Source organism: Schistocerca cancellata, chromosome 5 (genome assembly GCF_023864275.1).
Source record: "Schistocerca cancellata isolate TAMUIC-IGC-003103 chromosome 5, iqSchCanc2.1, whole genome shotgun sequence".
NCBI lineage: Eukaryota > Metazoa > Arthropoda > Insecta > Orthoptera > Acrididae > Schistocerca > Schistocerca cancellata.
Window position 1 is genome coordinate 268,233,969 of NC_064630.1, and position 22,126 is coordinate 268,256,094.

Below are 22,126 nucleotides of genomic sequence, written 5' to 3' on the forward strand. Positions count from 1 at the left end.
TTCTGCGCTGAGAGCGAGTTCGCATAGGGAGGAAGTTTTGATCATATACACCACAGGCATGTAAACACCAAAGCATCAAACAAATGGCTCTAAGCAGTATGGGACTTAACACCCGAGGTCGTCACTCCCCTAGACTTAGAACTACTTAAACCTAACCAACCTAAGGACATCACACACACCCATGCCCGAGGCAGGATTTGAACCCGCGACCGTGGCAACAGCGTGGTTCCGGACTGAAGCGCCTAGAACCGCTCGTCAACAGCGTCCGGCACCAAAGCATCAGATTAGCAGCTTTCGCTCAAGGTACTCATCATGTAAGGCTTTCCAACCACATCAGCGCATTTGTATAATATTAAAGAAGGTTATAATCGGCGTTAGAGAACGCTGCCACGCTAGCAATCAATCCACCGTTGTGCAGCTACGTTGCTGGCTTACCGAGTGGGTCGGCTCTGCCCGTAGAAGCGGTGCTCCAGCTCGAGGCAGAGGCCGCGCAGCCGGGCGCACAGCGACGCCATGAAGCCAGCCTGCACCCACGCAACGTTGGCCTCCGTTTCCGCCCCCACGTATAGCAATACCGGGCCCCCCGCCTCGTGGTGTGCCGTGTTACGGAAGAACCGCTGCAAACAGATGCCTCGATTATTCCACGACAGCAGTGCATTATACTCTCTGTACATCAAATCATCATGAAAATTGTTGGGAAAGCTACCCAAGCGTCAGGTAAGTCACTACTAGTAACCTGAACTGTATGGCGCTATGTACCTTGCAAAAGCGACCGCCGGGATTTACTTCTTAAATACCCTTCCCAACCAGAAGCAATGACCTTTAGCATATCGCACCTCCACCGCCGTGTTACAAAGAAGTTTCATAAATATACGAAACGGTAATGCAGGGTGTTAGAAAAAGAGCTCCCTAGTTTTAAGTATAAATTTAATGGGGAAATTAATGAAAAATTACATCAGTGGGTACATATCATGAAAGAGAATTCCTTCAAGCTTTGTCTTAATGTTAGTAGACTCAACGAGGACTCCATCTGTTGCCCTGCACACATCGAGACGATATTCCATTTCTCGCCACGTATTCACCAACGTTTCCGGTGTAACTGTACCAACCGCCGCGACGATCTTTTCCCGTAAATGATTGATTTCTCCGATCTTTCCACTGTGCACAACATTTTTTATGTGGCCCTAAGAGGAAACGTCCAGTGGGTTTAAGTCAGGGCTTCGTGGTGGCCAAGGTATTGGGTCAGCCCTGTCTATCCACCTTCCTGGAAAGCGAGTGTCAAGAGCCGCACGCACATGGTTACTGCAATGGGGTGGGGCACTCCTAATTGTAGACTACGTCTGGCCAATGACTTCTTCGGGCTACGAACACACGAAACACGGATCTCTTCAACATCATCTTCAGAAGTTCTCGGTATACCTGGTGATTTTTCTTTTAAAACACTACTGGTTTCCTTGAAAGACATTAGCCAATGACGGATAATTTTTGCTGTAGGTTGTTCACCACAATACTGACGCCAAAAATTACGTTGCACTGTTATAACTGAGTCAATTTTCAGAAGCCAAATAACACACTGCGCTTTCTGTTGCGTAGTAGACATTGTTCCTGAGTTGCTCTGCACTGGATTTCAGTCATGCCTGGACTAAACAGAGGAAAGAAACAGCACTGGTGCCGTCTCAAGGTCAAGCAGTCCTGCCAACTGCAGGGGAGCCAAACTTGGAGAGTTGATGAATCAAAAACCACAAACAAGAATAGTATATGTCACCTTGTGCGGATTCTAGGTCACATTAAAACTAGAGAGTTCTTTTTCAAACACCCTGTATTTTACTCCTATGTGCTCACCTTTGAAACTGAAATAAGAAAAGTAAGATTTTTGTTCATACAATGACTGGAGGATAGAAATAGGTATAGTCAGTGATTTAATACCCTGCAGCACTATGTTTACATATTAATAATATGTTACTGTAATTAGAAAACATTCGTGCACACATTCATAATGACAACGTTGTTAACAATGCATCAAATAACATTATAATTAATGCCCAATGATGTTGTACAGGTAACAGTATTCTATAATGATCTTCTATATGTGAAATGTTATCCGAAGAATTCGTGAAGCGAAATAAAATGAACTTTAGTGCCAAATAACGTTACTGATACAAATTTGTCTTTCCATTTGCAACTAATCACTAACAGAGCATAGTTAAAATAGGTTTAAAGTGATTAAAAACGCAGCTTCGTCGAAATCATTTTTAATTGCCTAAATATTGGTTTTCGTCGCATTTCTTTGTGTGTGTATTATACGTTGGGCGTTATGTCAGTATGCCGCTTCAAGGCAACAGCGCATTGAAGATTCAGAAAAAAATCATCGAGAAGCTGCACTTTACTAAATCTCTTGCTTGACTTTCTTGAGCAAACGCATTATTCAAGTAAATGTCATAAATCTGTGGAGGACTGGTATCGTTTCTGTCTCCCTCTGAGTCCAGGTTGTGATTTTATATTTAGTAATCCAGGGCGATAAACTTCTTCTTGCGACAGCTCAGTACATGTCACACGTCAAGCCACACGTTTTCTGCGAACATGGCAAGCATACATCGCTATATCCAAAGTACAGGCACTCATTCACTGTCAGCAACAGACTGTTACTGCTTGACTCTTTTGAACAAGAAATAACGTCTTTGCCCTACTCCGTGCAGTTTCCTTTCAAACATTAGAAAAATGTTCACAGCAAGCCTTTAAGAAATTACATCATAAAAATAACAATAAATAAAAATTTATACAAGTAATTCCCCACACCACTAATTGATGGCACTACTTGTCGTATTTACAGAATATTGGCCTTAATTTTAAGGTACTTAGAACGGATCGTTTAAAACCCGACAAATTAAAGGAAGAAAATCGTGTAGTTATTAATGTCTTGAGTTTGTGTGTGTCTTGAATCTGTGTTATTGCCGTTGAATTTACTATGTCACTACAACTTACACAGCATTTCCACACTGTCTGGACGGAGAACTCTACTACATCTCGAGGATTTTAGTCCCACTCCTGAACCTTTCTGTTATTTCCATCACTGCTTCCATTGAACAATAGGAGCGGAAGACTACTTCCCTGTCTACCACCCTTTTTAATGCGAGCACTTCCTTCTTGGTCGTCCACTCATATTATTCCCTCTTCGCTCTTGTACATATTGTATATTACCCGTCACTCCCAATAACTTACCCCTGCTTTTCTCAGAATTTCATATTTCTTGCACCAATTTACATTGTCGAAAACTTTTTCCAGGTCCACAAATCCTATGAACATGTTTTGATTTTTCTTTAGCCTTCCTGCCATCACCGACCGGTGTGGCCGAGCGGTTCTAGACGCTACAGTCTGGAAGCGTGCGACCGCTCCGGTCGCAGGTTCGAATCCTGCCTCGGGCATGGATGTGTGTGATGTCCTTAGGTTAAAGTAGTTCTAAGTTCTAGGAGACTGATGACCTCAGACATTAAGTCTCATAGTGCATACAGCCATTTGAACCTTCCTGCCATTATCAACCGCAACGTCAGAATTGATTCCATGGTGCCTTTACCTTTCCTAAAGTCAAATTGATCGTCATCTAAAACATACTCAATTTTCGTTTCCATTCCTCTGTATATTATTACTGTAAGTAAATTTGATGCATGAGCTGTTAAGCTGATAGTGCGATAATTACCGCACTTGTCAGCTCTTGCAGTATTCGGAATTGTGTAGACGATATTTTACCTAAAGTAAGATGGTACGTCGCCAGACTCATAGATTCCACATACCAACGTGAATAGTCATTTTGTTGCCACTTCCCCCAATGATTTTAGAAATTCTGATGGAATGTTATCTATCCCCGCTGGCTTAATTGATCTTAAGTCCTCCAAGCTCTTTTAAATTTTGATTCTAATATTGGATCTCCATCTCTTCTGAATCGTCTCCTGTTTATTATTCTATCACATCAGACCAATCTTCCCTCGCATAGCAGTGACCAATGTACTCTTTCGACTTCTCCGCTCTCTCCTCTGCCCTTAATAGAGGAATTTCCGTTGTTCTCTTAATTTATCCACCCTTGCTTTTAATTTCACCAAAGGTTATTTTGACTGCAAGCAGGAAAATTATTTGATTATCTTGGTTAGTGTTGTGTGCGTTTTGCTGTGGCTATCAAAGAAGGACTGTCTGTTTCAAATAAGGGCAACGAGCAAAGAATACTAGGTTCAATTTAAATATTTTTGTATGTTTATGTAAACATCAAATAATGGACTGCTGTTGTTAGAAGCAGCAATGAAAGTTTCTTGCTTACTAACTTCAAAATTATGCACGTACAGTGTTAAAAATTCTTGTGATATTGTTAGGTGTATATTTTTGTATGTGTACTTACAATTTTTGAATGTTTCCAACATTATACCCGATAGTCTTGGCAATACTGAAAAATTATGATTACTACTCAACTTATTGTTTCACAAAATATGAGTTAATTATGATAGGTGTACAGAATTGAAGATTGATGCTTATGTCTTGTTTTGGTAATGATGTGTGTTTTAGTGTGTTTTGTGGTGTATTTTTTTTCATGCCCAACTCTGGTTGGATTGATTATTTCTTTGACTGCTTGACACCATTTAGGTGTTATTGGTGTTTCATTAATGTGTCCCTAACAGGAAACATCAATCAACCATGGGGCATATGTAATACCTATTTTCGACCTATTTTATATCTGTATTGATATTTCTAGGTAAATTTGTAGTGTTGCTTATGTAGAGTGTTGTTTCTGTCATGGAAATTCTTTGAATATGTATACATATTTCAGTTATGTGAATTTTTGAACGATGATGTTTAAACTGTGCTCGTGGATTTAAATAACTACTGCAATGATTGTTATATAATGTACTGTAAATGAATTGGTCCATATTTAGGGAACGTAGGGTTCAATGTAAAAGATGAGGGGAAACCCCGCAGCCACGGAAAAATGTTGTTGGCGAGAAAGTGGCCACTCGTCCATTGTGACAGGTAAGGAGTCAGGGCTGAGCAGTGCTGTGGTTAACATCTTGCTAGCAGTAGCGGATCACTGTGGCTCATATTCTTGAAGTTTTGAGGCCAGAGGAGCTTAAGAGCAGTATTTATGGGCGTTGGATGATGCATTTGGTGATATTATTATCATGGCATGGTTTTTGGTCCCATAAAAATATGATTCTGATGCCAAGAAGGTGTGTAATAGGACGAGGCCAACAGTACTGTCATGACTGCAGCCGCGCGGGGTGGCCGTGTGGTCTTAGGCGCCTTGCCACGGTTCGCATGGCTCTCCCCGTCGGAGGTTAGAGCCCTCCCTCGGGCCGGCCGGAGTGGCCGAGCGGTTCTAGGCGCTACAGTCTGGAACCGCGCCACCGCTACGGTCGCAGGTTCGAATCCTGCTTCGGGCATGGATGTGTGTGATGTCCTTAGGTTAGTTAGGTTTAAGTAGTTCTAAGTTCTAGGGGACTGATGACCACAGCAGTTAAGTCCCATAGTGCTCAGAGCCATTGGAACCATTTTGAATCTCCCTCGGGCATGGGTGTGGGCGTTGTCCTTAGCGTAAGTTAGTTTAAGTCAGGTCAATTAGTGTGTAAGCCAAGGGACTGATGACCTAAGCAGTTTGGTCCCATAATACCTTACCACCAAGTAACCAAGTCATGACTGTATAGCCGCCATATTAACAGCCGCTGCTAATTTCGCCACCAGTCCCAACAGCCTTCCACTACATTGTTTATATTTGGCACTCTGTGAATGGACCAGGTATTTGTGAAATGTGGTTGATTTTAATAATAATCGTGGTGTTGGTAAAATCTCAATCTTACACCCGTTATTATACCAAGTCACAAATATGGACAGGCATGCTATCCTTGTTGTTGTTGTGGTCTTCAGTCCTGAGACTGGTTTCATGCAGCTCTCCATGCTACTCTATCCTGTGCAAGCTTCTTCATCTCCCAGTACCTATTGCAACCTACATCCTTCTGAATCTGCTTAGTGATTCATCTCTTGGTCTCCCTCTACGATTTTTACCCTCCACGTTGCCCTCCAGTACCAAATTGGTGATCCCTTGATGCCTCAGAACATGTCCTACCAACCGATCCCTTCTTCTAGTCAAGTTGTGCCACAAATTTTTCTTCTCCCCAATTCTATTCAATACCTCCTCATTAGTTATATGATCTACCCATCTAATCCTCAGCATTCTTCTGTAGCACCAAATTTCGAAAGCTTCTATTCTCTTCTTGTCCAAACTATTTATCGTCTATGTTTCACTTCCATACATGGCTACACTCCATACAAATACTTTCAGAAACGACTGCCTGACACTTTAATCAATACTCGATGTTAACAAATTTCTCTTCTTGAGAAACGCTTTCCTTGCCATTGCCAGTCTACATTTTATATCCTCTCTACTTCGACCATCGTCAGTTATTTTGCTCCCCAAATAGCAAAACTCCTTTACTACTTTAAGTGTCTCATGTTCTAATCTAATTCCCTCAGAATCACCCGATTTAATTCGACTACATTTCATTATCCTCGTTTTGCTTTTGTTAATGTTCATCTTGTTTCCTCCTTTCAAGACACTGTCCATTCCGTTCAACTGCTCTTCCAAGTCCCTTGCTCTCTCTGACAGAATTACAATGTCATCGGCGAACCTCAAAGTTTTTATTTCTTCTCCATGAATTTTAATACCTACTCCGAACTTTTCTTTTGTTTCCTTTACTACTTGCTCAATATGCAGGTTGAATAGCACCGGGGAGAGGCTACAACCCTGTCTCACTCCCTTCCCAACCACTGCTTCCCTTTCATGTCCCTCGACTCTTGTAACTGCCATCTGGTTTCTGTACAAATTGTAAATAGCCTTTCGCTCCCTGTATTTGACCCCTGCCACCTTCAGAATTTGAAAGAGAATATTCCAGTCAACATTGTCAAAAGCTTTCTCTAAGTCTACAAATGCTAGAAACGTAGCTTTGCCTTTCCTTAATATTTCTTCTAAGGTAAGTCGTAGGGTCAGTATTGTCTCGCGTGTTCCAACATTTCTACGGAATCCAAACTGATCTTCCCCGAGGTCAGCTTCATCCAGTTTTTCCATTCTGGGGCCTTGTTTCGACTTAAGTCTTTCAGTGCTCTGTCAAACTCTTCACGCAGTATCTTATCTCCCATTTGATATTCATCGACTTCCTCATCCATTTACATAACATTGTACTCAAGAACATCGCCCGTGTATAGACCCTCTATATACTCCTTCCACCTTTCTGCTTTCCCTTCTTTGCTTAGAACTGGGTTTCCATCTGAGCTCTTGATATTCATGCAAGTGGTTCTCTTTTCTGCAAAGGTCTCTTTAATTTTCCTGTAGGCAGTATCTATCTTACCCCTCGTGAGATAAGCCTCTACATCCTTACATTTGTCCTCTACCATCCCTGCTTAGCCATTTTGCACTTCCTGTCGATCTCATTTTTGAGACGTTTGTATTCCTTTTTGTCTGCTTCACTTACTGAATTTTTGTATTTTCTCCTTTCATCAATTAAATTCAGTAACTCTTTTGTTACCCAAGGATTTCTACTAGCCCTCGTCTTTTTACCTACTTGATCCTCTGCTGCCTTCACTATTTCATTCCTCAAGGCTACCCACTCTTCTTCTACTGTATTTATTTCCCCCATTCCTGACAATTGTTCCCTTATGCTCTCCCTGAAACTCTGTACAACCTCTGGTTCTTTCAGTTTATCCAGGTCCCATCTCCTTAAATTCCCACCTTTCTGCAGTTTCTTCAGTTTTAATCTACAGTTAATAACCAATAGATTGTGGTCAGAGTCCACATCTACCCCTGGAAATGTCTTACAATTTAAAATCTGGTTCCTAAATCTCTGTCTTAGCATTATATAATCTATGTGAAACCTTTTAGTATCTCCAGGCACCTTCCATGTATACAACCTTCTTTCACGATTCTTGAACCAAGTGTTAGCTATGATTAAGTTATGCTCTGTGCAAAATTCTACCAGGTGGCTTCCTCTTTCACTTCTTAGCCCCAATTCATATTCACCTTCTACATTTCCTTCTCTTCCTTTTCCTACTGTCGAATTCCAGTCACCCATGACTATTAAATTTTCGACTCCCTTCACTACCTGAATAATGTCTTTTATCTCATCATACATTTCATCAATTTCTTCATCATTTGCAGAGCTAATTGGCATATAAACTTGTACTACTGTGGTAGGCGTGGGCTTCGTATCTATCTTGGCCACAATAATGCGTTCACTATGCTGTTTGTAGTAGCTTACCCGCACTCCTATTTTTTATTCATTATTAAACCTATTCCTGCATTACACCTATTTGATTTTGTATTTATAACCCTGTATTCATCTGACCAGAAGTCTTGTTCCTCCTGCCACCGAACTTCACTAATTCCCACTATATCTAACTTTAACCTATCCATTTCCCTTTCTAAATTTTCTAACCTACCTGCCCGATTAAGGGATCTGACATTCCACGCTCCGATCCGTAGAACGCCAGAGTCCTTTCTCTTGATAACGACGTCCTCTTGAGTATTCCCCGCCCGGAGATTCGAATGGGGGACTGTTTTACCTCCGGAATATTTTACCCAAGAGGACGCCATCATCATTTAATCATACAGTAAAGCTGCATGGCCTCGGGAATAATTACGGCTGTAGTTTCCCCTTGCTTTCAGCCGTTCCCAGTACCACAACAGCAAGTCCGTTTTGGTTAGTGTTACAGGGCCAGATCAGTCAATCATCCAGACTGTTGCCCCTGCAACTACTGAAAAGGCTGCTGCCCCTCTTCAGGAACCACACGTGCTATCCTAGTGAATTTCATTCCGAGTATCCTAATTTATTATAGAATGACTTATTCGGCAACTGTAAAAATAGTTGTGATTGATTTCTAATGTGTGGAGTTACAGTGTTTAAAGTTATGTTTTATAGTTTGAAAAGTATTATCATTAACAGATCCAGCCTTTAAATCAGAATGATTGTATTCTCTACCATGTTTAGTATTGCTACTAGTTTCATGTGTGTTGGTGATTTGTTCTATAAACTGTTTCAGCCGTGCGTGGCTCATGTTCCCGCTATCACGTACACTGGGACAATGAATTCACGGTGTTCTTATTTCAATTTCCAGGAGTATATATATATATATATATTTCTTGTTTGGAGGTCTTCAGCCGTGAGAGAATTGGATTTTGAATCTCGTAGTTGTAAAGGTTCGACTATGTGCCGTTTTGGTTTAAATGTGTTATTAAATTACAATAAATTTCAATTTTGAAGTGAAACTGACTGCCACCTTATTTGGCCCTTTCCACAATCCTAATCACCTGTTCTGCTCTGCGGGTTTAGCGGGCGTTTCACTGTTACATCTAGTTTATTTAAGGTATGTGTTGGCGAGAGGCATATGTTACTGTTTGCTATATCATTGGCCATTTGTTTGTCTGGCTTTCCAGTTAGTAGTACATTTATCTGCAATGTTAGGTTACTGTGTTGTGATCTGAACAGAGTTCAGTGTGTGTGTCAAGCAAGGTTAGGTTAGCCTTAGCACTGCCTTCTGCTTTATTAGATTGCTTGAAAAAAGAAGGCCTCATTACACTGGCGATCGATATTAACATGTAATGTTACAACTTGGTTTTGTGCTGGGAGAACGTTTGTTCCTGACCCACCTGTTTACTGTTGGTTATACTCTGCTGGAGTGTTTCGGAAACAAACTTCATTTTGATTTTTCTGTTCCAATTAGGTTATCTCACGGTCAAAACTTTCTCAAGGATTCCTCGCAGAGGTTTAACGTTAACATCTATTGCGGTTCAAGGTGGTCGGTGTTACCGTTAGACACTGACGAATCCCATCAAAAAATCCACTGATTGTCACCTTGTAGGTGTCCGCAGCTCGTGGTCGTGCGGTAGCGTTCTCGCTTGCCGCGCCAGGGTTCCCGGGTTCGATTCCCGGAGGGGTCAGGGATTTTCTCTGCCTCGTGATGACTGGGTGTTGTGTGATGTCCTTAGGTTAGTTACGTTTAAGTAGTTCTAAGTTCTAGGGGACTGATGACCATAGATGTTAAGTCCCATAGTGCTCAGAGCCATTTTTCACCTTGTAGGTGTTTTTTGCCAAAATAAACCATGTGGAGTCCGCAGAAGTTCAGTCTTCGTGAAAACTCGATATATAACATCCCATTGAAGTACATTGTTGTATTTTCAATATGTTCTTGGATCATGGTGAGTGGCAGCATAAATGGTGGTAGTAATGTAGAATTTCAGATAGCAGATATGTAAAATTCTGTTTCGCTTTAGGCAAAGAAATGGACGCGCTTGCAGATTGTGTTGTATGTTTACCCTGAATGAGAACTTAATTAATCTTTGTCATCAGTAGTGGCCTATCGAAAGGGGTTCATACTTCACAGTTATGTAGATGATAAGTTAGAAATGCAATGAGAGTTAAGTAATGTAATACCCGTTATACGATGAATATCTGCACAAAATTTGAAAAATATCGGAATGATGCTTCATGGCATAACACTTCCAACGTCCATCAGTGTATATTTGATGTGTGTTTCACTTTCCTGGTGAATGCAGCTGCAAAGCTATCGACAGTATTTGTAAATGGTTACATTGTCAAAAAGGTTCAAATGGCTCTGAGCACCATGGGACTTAAAATCTGAGGTCATCAGTCCCCTAGAACTTAGAACTACTTAAACCTAACTCCAGAATGAAGCGCCTAGAACCGCTCGGCCATTCCGGCCGGCTGTTACATTGTCGATAAATCGTCAGAAAAGCGTTGAAGTTATTATTTCAGTTGAAATATAGCCAAAAATATAAGCCTGGTAATAGTATGGGCATTAAAGCTTGTGGAACAATTATTATGTCAAGGTATCGAATGAAAGAGGTAGTCAGTGAAAGAGCTTCTTGGGTACCTTCCGACTGGACCGCTAGATTAGAGTTCATTGTTTGTTCCTATCGACTTGTAAGGCAGGTTCCCACTAATCAATGTACTAAAATGTCCAAGAGATGAAACTCCTACTGGGCGGCACATAAAACGTATAATGCTTGGAGATTCTAGAAAATATATACTTAGTCTCCGATACCTTACGGTATAGACGGAGTAGGGACTCAAGGGTGAAAAACATTCTGTCTCTACAAGATATCTGATAAAGATATTAATTTTCAGCAGTTCATAGCAGATGGAATCGTAACGATACCCATTTACCTATTTAAGTTAAACAAAGAGATACTTCCAAGAAATCGTATTAATGATCTGTTGAATTATTGTCAAGCATTCTTTTAAACTGAACATTATGCTCATAAATCCTAATTGGTGTGTATGTACACCAAAAAAAAGACACCCTCTCAAACGTCACTCAGATGTGGTGTAACATCACCTGTAGTCTTCATAATGGCCTCAGTTCGTCAAGGAAAAGAATGTAAAAGTTTCTTCACGAATGCCACATCCAGTTGAAGCTATTTGCTGATGATTAGATCCCACAGAGATACCAAATCGCATGGATGTTGACTGACATGGCTCATGCGCTGTTTCAGACAGTACCAGACATTTTCTGTGGGATTAGCATAAAGCCAATCGAGATGCGACAGAATGCCTGAGTATTCGCTAAACCATGAACATATGTGCGCAGTCATGTGAACACAGTTATTGTCATCTTCCAAGATAGCGTATTCATCATGAAGATGTGAATCCCTCCTCATTCTTAACAGATTGTCACATACACATCGTCACTGAAAGCCAGCCACGGCCTCCCCTCCCAAAATGAGGCACCTCACACACACACACACACACACACACACTCACACACTCACACACACACACACACACACACACACAAACACACACACTACACCACACCATCCTCAGCCCGTCCATTCCTCTCGACTTACACTTCAGACAAAAAGCGAAATAAGTAACTAAAAAAGTAGTTTATTTTATTTTTATATTCATCCTTGCTTTACTGAACATAACTAATACCGCATTCTACCCAAGGTAAATTTTAATTAAAAGCAAAATTAAACATCCGGTACCATTCAGAATAACAATATTAAATGTCAGTCAAAAGTTCTCACTTTTTTACATAGTTCCTTGAGTCACCTTCAAAGTACTCTCCATTACATGTGATGCACTTTTCAAGTCATTTTTACTACTGTTTGAAGCATGTCTGGACTTCTTCAACTTTGATATCGCCAGTTCCCTTTCCGAAGCTGTTTTCATTGCTTCCACATCATTGCAACGATTCACTTTTAAAGTTTTTTCATTTGTGGGAATAGAAAAAAGTCATAATGGGCAAGATCTTGCTGATACGGCGGGTGGGGTACGACAGACCATCCCTGAGATGAAAAATAGTGGGTCACTCATAAGGCTGCATGTGCGGGGGTGTTGTCGTGATGAATGAACCAGTCACCTGATACCAAAGTTCCGAATATTTCCTCCACACATACCCTCGCAGATGTCTTAACACTTCCAAATAAAACTGCTACCAGGGGACAAAAATTCCCAATGCACACTTTCACGAACGTCAAAAAAGACAATGTCTTCATCTTCACATTCGACTACACTTGCCTTGCTTTTTTTGGTCGTGGAGAGTTGGAAGTTGTCCATTGGCTTGTCACTTGCTTGGTTTCTGGGCCATACCCGTAACATCAACTCTCATCAACTGTAATGATTTTGTTCAAAAATTTTGGATCACTTTCAGTCTCTGTTTTCAAGTCCTGGCGCACAACCATGTGCACGGTTTTTGTTCCTGTGTGAGAAGGCGCGGAACAAATTTAGCGGCAACATTCCGCATGTGCAATCCTCACTCAAAATCCGCTGGCACGAGCTCCACCTCACGGCTGTCTGTACTGAAATTTGGTCGGTCGTGAAACGACGATCCTCACTGACTTTTTGGCATATTTGTTCGATATTTTCCTCGTTTTGCGAGGTTACAGGGCGTTCAGAACGATGTTGGTCTCATCATTTCTAGAGAGGCCAAAGCAGTCGAAAACTTTTGTGTTGCTCATAGCATCCCCGTAGAAAGCCTTTTGAAGCATTTGGTGGGTCTCCGTTGCCAATTTTCAAAGTAGGAAACACAATTTCACACACACTCTTTGTCCTTTTAAAGTTGCCAGAACGACTTCGTAAGCGGAACACTTACACATTGACCCACACGCTGATGACATCTGCATATTTGAAACCAGGACGCGTAATCTAACGCGGTCTGTGCCATGCAACAACCCAACAAAATATTCGTTGAGATGAGTTGCGTTTACTGTTTACTGGAATGTGCCACCAATAGAAAAGCGAGGTTTCACCTGTTTTAGGATAACAGTGAGCAAAATATGCGGTTTTTAATAACAATGCTATTTTCATGCTGTTGAAATATCAGCAGTTAGTATCACTCTTACCATGTCACTGTAATACACGGGCTAAGAGTTCCGTCTGGCAGCTTATTATACGCGGATAGCTCCATGCGGCCAGGTTGTTTTTCGGCGCATGGAATGTTTCATCGCAGCCGTCCCGCACTGCAGCCGTAACTCATTCCGTTATAGCGTCGCATGGTCACGATGTTACTTGCGGCTCGAACATCCGTTCCTCCGGTAACGTTTAACAGGGGCGGACTGCCAAGAACAGAGCAGTACCACTGCACGAGCAGTGGCACCGTACCAATGCCACCTTGACTGCAGTCTCGAGCATCATGCAAATTTGGTGCTTTACTCTGAGGTGACAAAAGTCCTGGGATAGCAACATGCACATATACAGATGGCGGTAGTATCACGTACACAAGGTATAAAATGGCAGTGCACTGGCGGAGATGTCATTTGCAATCAGGTGATTCATCTGAAGAGGTTTCCGTCTTGATTATACTGCCGCACGACGAGAATTAACATACTTTGAACTTGGAATGGTAGTTGCAGCTAGACACATGGGGCATTCCATTTCGGAAATCGTCAGAGAATTCAATATTGTGAGATCAGATCAAAAGTGTCAGGAGTGTGCTGAAAATACCAAATTTCAGGCATTACATCTCACCACGAACAAGGCAGTGGCCGACGGCTTTCACTTAACGATGGAGAGCAGCGGCGTTTGAGTAGAGTTGTCAGTGGTAAAAGACGAGCAACACTGCGTGAAATAACCGCACAAATCAATGTGGGAGGTGCGACAAAGTTATCTTACAGAACAGGGCGCAGAAATTTGGCGATAATGGGTTATAGCAGCAGACAACTGACGCGACTTCCTTTGCTCAAATGACTCAAATGGCTCTGAGCACTATGGGACTTAACATCTGAGGTCATCAGTCCCTTAGAACTTAGAACTACTTAAACCTAACTAAACTAAGGACATCACACACATCCATGCCCGAGGCAGGATTCGAACCTGCGACCGTAGCGGTCGCGCGGTTCCAGGCTGAAGCGTCTAGAACCGCTCGGCCACACCGGCCGGCAGCGCCTTTGCTAACAGCACTATTTCGCCTATAACGTCATTCCTGGGCTCGTGACCGTATCGGTTGGACCCCGGAGTGTTCATATCGGTTGGGTCTCAGGCGACTGAAAACCGCGGACTGGTCAGATGAGTCCCGATTTCACTTGGTAAGAGCTGATGCTAGGGTTCGAGTGTGGCGCAGTCCCACGAAGCCACGGACCCAAGTAGTCAAAAAGGCACTGTGCAAGCCGGTGATGACTTCATAATGGTGTGGGCTCTCTTTAAACGGAATGGGTTGGTTCTCTGGAAACCATTTACAGCCATTCATGGACGTCATGTTTCCAACCAACGACGCAGTTTTTATTCATGACAATGCGCCATGTCACAGGGCCACAATTGTCGCCATTGGTTTGAAGAACATTCTGGACAATTCGAGCGAATGATATGGCAACCCAGACCACCCAGCATGAATCGTATTGAACATTTATGGGCCATAAGCGAGCGGTCAGTTCACCCGCAAAATACTGCACCGGCAACTCTTTCGCGATTATGGACGGCTATAGAAGCAGCATGTCTCAACATTTCTGCAGAGGATTTCCAGCGAATTGTTTAGTCCATGCCACGTCGAGTTGCTGCACTATGCCGGACAGGAGGTGGTCCGACACGTTATTAGAAGGTATCCCACGACTTTTGTCACCCCAGTGTGTAGAAGAGTCAAGCACAGAAATCTTACAGTCGACTTCGAGTGTAGCTACGCGTGATTGTCAACAATGAATAAAAAAAAAAAGTTTGTGGGGATACAAGATTAACGAAGTAGAGCAGTGCGATATACGTGGTAAACATTGTGTTTGTAAACGACAGTCAGAAAACTGAGAATACATCTGTAAGCAAAGGAATCCAATAACAAATTTACCAGTTCGCAACTACCGTCATACCCGGGGAACTGATAGAGAATATTATGTTGCCGCGCGGGGTAGCCGCGCGGGCTTTAGGAGCCTTGTCACGGTCCGCGTGGCTACCCCAGCCGGGGGTTCGAGTCCTCCCTCGGACATGGGTGTGTGTTGTCCTTAGCGTAAGTTACTTTAAGTCAGATTTAGTAGTGTGTCATCTTGGGGACTGATGACCTGAGCAGTTTTGTCCTATAAGTTCTTACCACAAATTTCCAAAAATATTATCTATTTGATATATGATTTGTTATATGTTGGTGAAAGCGGGGATACATCGTCTACAATTGTAACACTTGAACAAAGTAGTTTTCAAAATGATTTCCTTAACCAAATAAAACCTTTACAAAATATTGCTACACCAGACTGTTTCGTTTATTTCGGTGTATTTCATAGCCTACATGAAACACAAATCTTTTTAATTTCTTACTTGTAATTAACAGTTTAGCACATTTATACTTAAGACATTTTCTTCTAATGTTCCCCTTCTTCCGGTTACGATTTTTCATGAACATCTTTCATTTCATTCCTAGTTCGCCTTGTCACAGCGAAGGAATTTTAAAAGTTTAATAGAGATCTGTGTAGAGTCTGGAACGTTCATTCTCGTCTGTCGTCTCGGAGTTTGCCGTACGTAGGGGGAAATCCCACTGGCGACTGCGGGAACCAAACCAAACGACGTATTGCTCCATAGACTTCTCGGAAACGTTTGTTGGCATACCCGGCACTACACTGCTATTAGTATAACCAGTCTAAATAAGGGTCGCCAGCCTAGTTTCGACCCGTGAGACACGATTAAATTGGCACTACTCCTATATCACAAGTCAGTGCCCTGAAGCAATCCAAATTCTTTCAAAAGACTCTCATGCCCGACCACTGGATTGGAAAACTAACACCGCGATAAATCACTACACTGCCACTAACCGGTTACTACCATTTCCTCTACATGTTGATAGAATCACAGCATAAAGTCATATTTAGAATTTCTACTGGAATAAAAAGGAATGTGTTACCTTCTAAGGAACCTCTGCAGTCGCCAAGCCGTCCGTTTAGTGACACCATCGGCTAGCTGATGGCGCCTCCTTCTGTTATACACCCTCTTTCTGCAGAGTAAGGTGTATGCCCATTACACAGCATCAACGTCTGCTTTGAAAACAGGCAAACCATTAAGCCAGGAGCTACAGCAACGCGAGGGAACGCACTCGCGAACTCTTTCAAATTGTATCGCACGGGCAAAACTTCTAAAATACGCTCCGCCACATTACATCCGCCCCAAAGGACACAAACTGGCCCTATGTACTTTACGAGGTCTGCCAGCCGACTGTCGGTTCCGAGAGCTGCAAAACCGCTCCACAAAATTATTTTATGAGGGGCTTTCAGTAAGTAATGCAACACATTTTATTCTCAGCCAGTTCCGGTTGAAAACTGCAGAATTTGTTGTGGGGTATCGTGGAATATTCCCAATTCTGCCCCTATAGTTTCATGATGTTTTGACAGGTATCGGAGCTACACGTAGCTTTCAAAAAAGGCGTATGAAATGGAGGTGCGTTCCAAGCAGAGGGCTGTCATTGAGTTTATTTTGCGGAAAACCAGAGAATCACAGATATTCATAGGCGCCTGCAGAATGTCCACGGAGGCCTGGCAGTGAACCAAAGCACAGTGAGTCTTTGGGCGAATTGTCTATCAGCAAAGCAACAAGGTCGCGCAAAACTGTCTGTTCTTCCGCGGGCCGGCCGGATGCAGACAACTGTGGCTCCTGATGTGTTCGAACGTGCCGGCGAACACTCTCAGTCGATGTGATCGACAGATCACAGTCAGAGACCTCGCTGCACAACTGGACGTCTCTGTTGGTAGCGCTGACACACTCGTCCACCGGTTGGGGTAATGAAAGGTGTATACCCGCTGGTCTCCTTACCGCCCAACAGAAGACCATTAAGAGCAACGAAGGCCCATTTGTGCTGAACTGCTTGTGCGTTACGAGGCTGATCGCACTCTATTTTTCGTCAAATATCGTCACAGGCGATGAAACAAGGATTCATCAGTTCGAACCGCAAAGAAAACGGCAATCCGTGGAGAAACGCCACATCAATTCTCTTCCGAAGAAAAAGTTTTAAACCGCATCCTCAGGGACGGTCTTCTGGGACTCTAAAGAGGCTATTCTGCTTGATGCCCTCCGTCATGGTGCAACGATCAGCTCTGACGTGTATTGTGCTACCATTAGGAAATTGAAGAAACTACTTTAGCGAGTTCTTCACTGCAAAAATGCAAACGAGCTTCTCCTTCTCGATGACAACGTAGGGTCTCAGACAAGTCTGCGCGCCGGAGAGGAGCTCAGAAAACATCACTAAACTGTTCTTCCTCAAGCACCGTACAGCCGGGATCTCGCATATTCCGACTTCCGTGTGTCCGGCACAATGAAGGAAGCACTCTGCGGGAAGCAATATGTGGATGAAGGGGAGATTATTGATGCAGCAAGGCATTCCGACATCGACCAGTAGAGTGGTACAATGCAGGCACACAGGCCCTCACGATAAGGTGGCGTAAGGCGGTCGCATTGAGCGGATAATATATTGAAAAACAGGGTTTTGCAGCCGAATACTGGGGGATAATGTGGTGTATTGGAATCCTGAAGAAAACCAACCTGCTTTCAGAAAAAAGATGTTTTGCATAAGTTATTGAATGCCACACGTAATATGCAGACCTTTTGACAGTGAACCTTCAGAGGAGAATGTAGGCAGTTCAGTAGGCCTGCCAATAATTGTAGCAGTTCCTTTCCCAAAGGGTGAGTCAAATGAAAACCTTAAATTTGTAATAACAAATCGAAAATTCGCGCCATTATCATGTAAGTTGGTAAGCGTGCTACAAACAGCGTGCAGAATGGACTGTAGGTGGCAGCATAGTGCAGATGCGCACATACCGTCGCAGTATCAGTATAAAGATGGCCACCTCACTTGCGACTTGTACCAGGGAAGAACAGCGTTCTGTTATATGGTTTTTGCATAGTGAAGGTGTGAAACCTATTGAAATTCATCGACGAATGGAGGTTCAGTACGGTGACCTATGTTTGTCACAGCAGCAAGACTAAGAATGGACTAGGAAGTTCGCCAATGGTGTGACTTCAGTCGAAGATGCTCCTCGTCCAGGTCAGGCACAACGAGTTGTGACTCCACAGAACATTGCAGCAGTTAAAGTCATAGCGAAGGAAAACCGCCGACTGACACTGAATGACATTTCAGCATCTTTACAGATTAGTCATGGGTCAGCACACCACATTTTGCACGATGTGCTCCAGTTTCATAAAGTGCCTGCAAGATGGGTGCCACGGCAGCTGACTCCTGAAATGAGAGAATTATGTGTTGATGCTTGTGAAGAACTTCTTCGGCGCTTTGAACGAGAAGGTGATGGCTTCCTTGCAAAAATCGTTACTGCGGACGACACCTGGGTTCACTTCCACCAACCGGAAACGAAGAGAGCGAGAAAGGAATGGCGCCATTCCTCATAACAAAACCAAAGAAGTTTCGAACAGAACCATCAGCAGGGAAGGTTACGCTGACTCTCTTTTGTGACGAAAAGGCGTCATTTTGGAGCATTACATGCCTAGAGGGACCACTGTCACCAGTGCACCATACACAGATCTCCTAAAAATCATCTGCGGCCTGCAATCAAATCAGAGCGAAGTGGATTGCTGTCAGCAGGTGTCCTTTTGCAACATGACAATGCAAGGCCCCACATTGCCCGTACAACAGTTGCAACAATCACAGACCCGCATTTTGAGTGTCTTCCTCACCCACCATACTCACCAGACCTTGCCCCAAGTGATTTCCATATGTTTGGACCACTCAAAGACGCAATGGGAGGAAAGAAGTTCCGTTCTGATGAAGAGGTACACCACGCTGTGCATGAGTGGTTGCGTGGACTACCAAAAGAATTTTTTCTAAAGGAATTTATGCACTATGTAAGCGCTGGAGTACTTGCATTGAGCTTGCGGAGATTATGTTGAAAAGTGATACAGTTTTGTACCACTTCTGCACAATAAATAATATTAAAAAAATTTTTAAGGTTTTCATTTGACTCACCCTCGTAGGAAACACCCATCATCCTGTGAACATCACCCGGCCTTGAAAAGAGCAGGTCAGACAGCAACCATTTAGCTGGATTAAGGGACGACCGGTGCATTATCTGCATGCTGGGGAACTGCCCTATGTTTCTGGAAATCAGTACACCAGCGCTGGTGTTCACAACAGCAATCAGCACTAGCTGACGGGTGTGGACCGGAAGTGTTCTACAAAATTTGGCCAATACTGTGAGGACGCTCGTGGTACCTGCTTCCAGGTGTCGTTGTTGGAGGCGTTGAAGTGGTCGAGGCGCTGCGTAAACCAGAGCGTCTCTCCCGAGGCTGCGCGCGCCACGGGCGGCGGGGGCGGCAGGCGTCGCCTGGTGGCCAGCGCCAGACCCAGCGGCGTCACCCCCCTCCGCCCGCTGCCCGCCGAGGTCCGACGCACCACCACCACCACCACCAGCAGCGGCACACTCGCCACCAGTAACCAGCGCCGCATCTGGAGAACATCGCGCCACTGCTGTTTACTGCCACCGCTATACTCGCCTGTGTTAGACTACAGCAGGATCATCCAAGAATTGCGCCGGGCGGGCGCGCCCGCGCCACGTGGGCGCAAGACAGTGTAGTTCAGCGCCCCGTCCGCGACCGTGTGTCGCTAGTGTCGCCATAGGATAGGAGCGAGCAAGCGAGAGAGAGAGAGAGAGAGAGAGAGAGAGAGAGAGAGAGAGAGACCGCACAGCACTGCTCTGCTCTGATCTGTCCCGCGGTCAGATCTAACGTAAACAAAATCTTCCTATTTTAGAATTAATTTTATGTAATGGATATAGAATCTCATTCTTACTGTTAGTAGTTACAAGTAAGTATTTTTTGTTATACTTTGTGCTACAATTTTTTGTATCCCTTTTCAGAGTTTAGAAATCTGATCCTTAGTTTGCTGTTTTGTACGAAATAATTTTAATTGACAAAATTTGAAAACTTATTAAAATAGAATTAAGGTTATAAAGCTCTTTTATTCTTACAGTCAACAATGTTGAAGAAGACAATTAACATTTTACACGTTTTTCTTTTTTCGAGGAAACGATTTTGTCTAGGCTTGGTACAATACTCCGTGAGACTGCTAACCTCAAAGAATTGGTCAAATTTTTATCGCCAAGAAATGAACGGTTCTTAGTTTTAGGAAGTTACACATAAGAAAGCTGTCCTTCAGGCGGATATAGCACTGTAGGTCAATAAGCTCTAGTTGAAGCACTTGTGAGACGTCCTCTGCCAGAAGGGAAAACGGGCGAACAAATATATCTAACGGCTGGCGTTCGGACGGTCCGCACCGCCAGCTAAGCGGCACGGCTCGGCCACTGCAGCAACATAGGAATTCGCCCGGGGCGCTGGCCGCGGGCGATCGCGGGCGCTAGCGCCCCAGGAGCACAGTTTGGACGAGCCTGGACTACAGCGTAACTAATAGCGAATACTTAAACATGTACATCTACATGTACAGGGTAGTCCACTGATAGTGACTGGGCCAAATATCTCACGAAATAAGCGTCAAACGAAAAAACTACAAAGAACGAAACTCGTTTAGCTTGAAGGGGGAAACCAGATGGCGCTATGGTTGGCCCGCTAGATGGCGCTGCCATAGGAACCCCCATTTTTATTACATATTCGTGTAGTACGTAAAGAAATATGAATGTTTTAGTTGGACCACTTTTTTCGCTTTGTGATAGATGGCGCTGTAATAGTCACAAACGTATAAGTACGTGGTATCACGTAACATTCCGCCAGTGCGGATGGTATTTGCTTCGAGATACATTAACCGTGTTAAAATGGACCGTTTACTAATTGCGGAAAAGGTCGATATCGTGTTGATGTATGGCTATTGTGATCAAAATGCCCAACGGGCGTGTGCTATGTATGCTGCTCGGTATCCTGGACGACATCATCCAAGTGTCCAGACCGTTCGCCGGATAGTTACGTTATTTAAGGAAACAGGAAGTGTTCAGCAACATGTGAAACCTCAACCACGACCTGCAAGAAATGATGACGCCCAAGTAGGTGTTTTAGCTGCTGTCGCGGCTAATCCGAACATCAGTAGCAGACAAACTGCGCGAGAATCGGGAGTCTCAAAAACGTCGGTGTTGAGAATTCTACATCAACATCGATTGCACCCGTACCATATTTCTATGCACCAGGAATTGCATGGCGACGACTCTGAGCGTCGTGTACAGTTCTGCCACTGGGCACAAGAGAAATTACGGAACGATGACAGACTTTTACACGCGTTCTATTTAGCGACGAAGCGTTATTCACCAACAGCGGTAACGTAAACCGGCATAATATGCACTATTGGGCAACGGAAAATCCACGATGGCTGCGACAGGTGGAACATCATCGACCTTGGCGGGTTAATGTATGGTGCGGCATTATGGGAGGAAGGATAATTGGCCCCCATTTTATCGATGGCAATCTAAATGGTGCAATGTATGCTGATTTCCTACGTAATGTTCTACCGATGTTACTACAAGACGTTTCACTGCACGACAGAATGGCGATGTACTTCCAACATGATGGATGTCCCGTACATAGCTCGCGTGCGGTTGAAGCGGTATTGAGCAGCATATTTCATGACAAGTGGATAGGTCGTCGATGCACCATACGATGGCCCGCGCGTTCACCGGATCTAACGTACCCAGATTTCTTTCTGTGGGGAAAGTTGAAGGATATTTGCT

At 43.5% G+C, this 22,126-nt stretch overlaps 1 protein-coding gene across 1 annotated transcript in view; it reads right to left on the reverse strand.

Moving 5' to 3' along the window:
- Positions 1-19,905, reverse strand: part of LOC126188486 (thymus-specific serine protease-like) — a 103,034-nt gene extending 83,129 nt beyond the window's left edge. Inside the window, exons 1-2 of the mRNA XM_049930090.1 lie at positions 19,672-19,905; positions 436-617 (exon numbers count right to left, since the gene is read on the reverse strand). Of these exons, the coding sequence (XP_049786047.1) occupies positions 436-617; positions 19,672-19,905 (416 nt within the window). The remainder of the gene's footprint in view (positions 1-435; positions 618-19,671) is intronic.
- Positions 19,906-22,126: the final 2,221 nt, after the last annotated feature.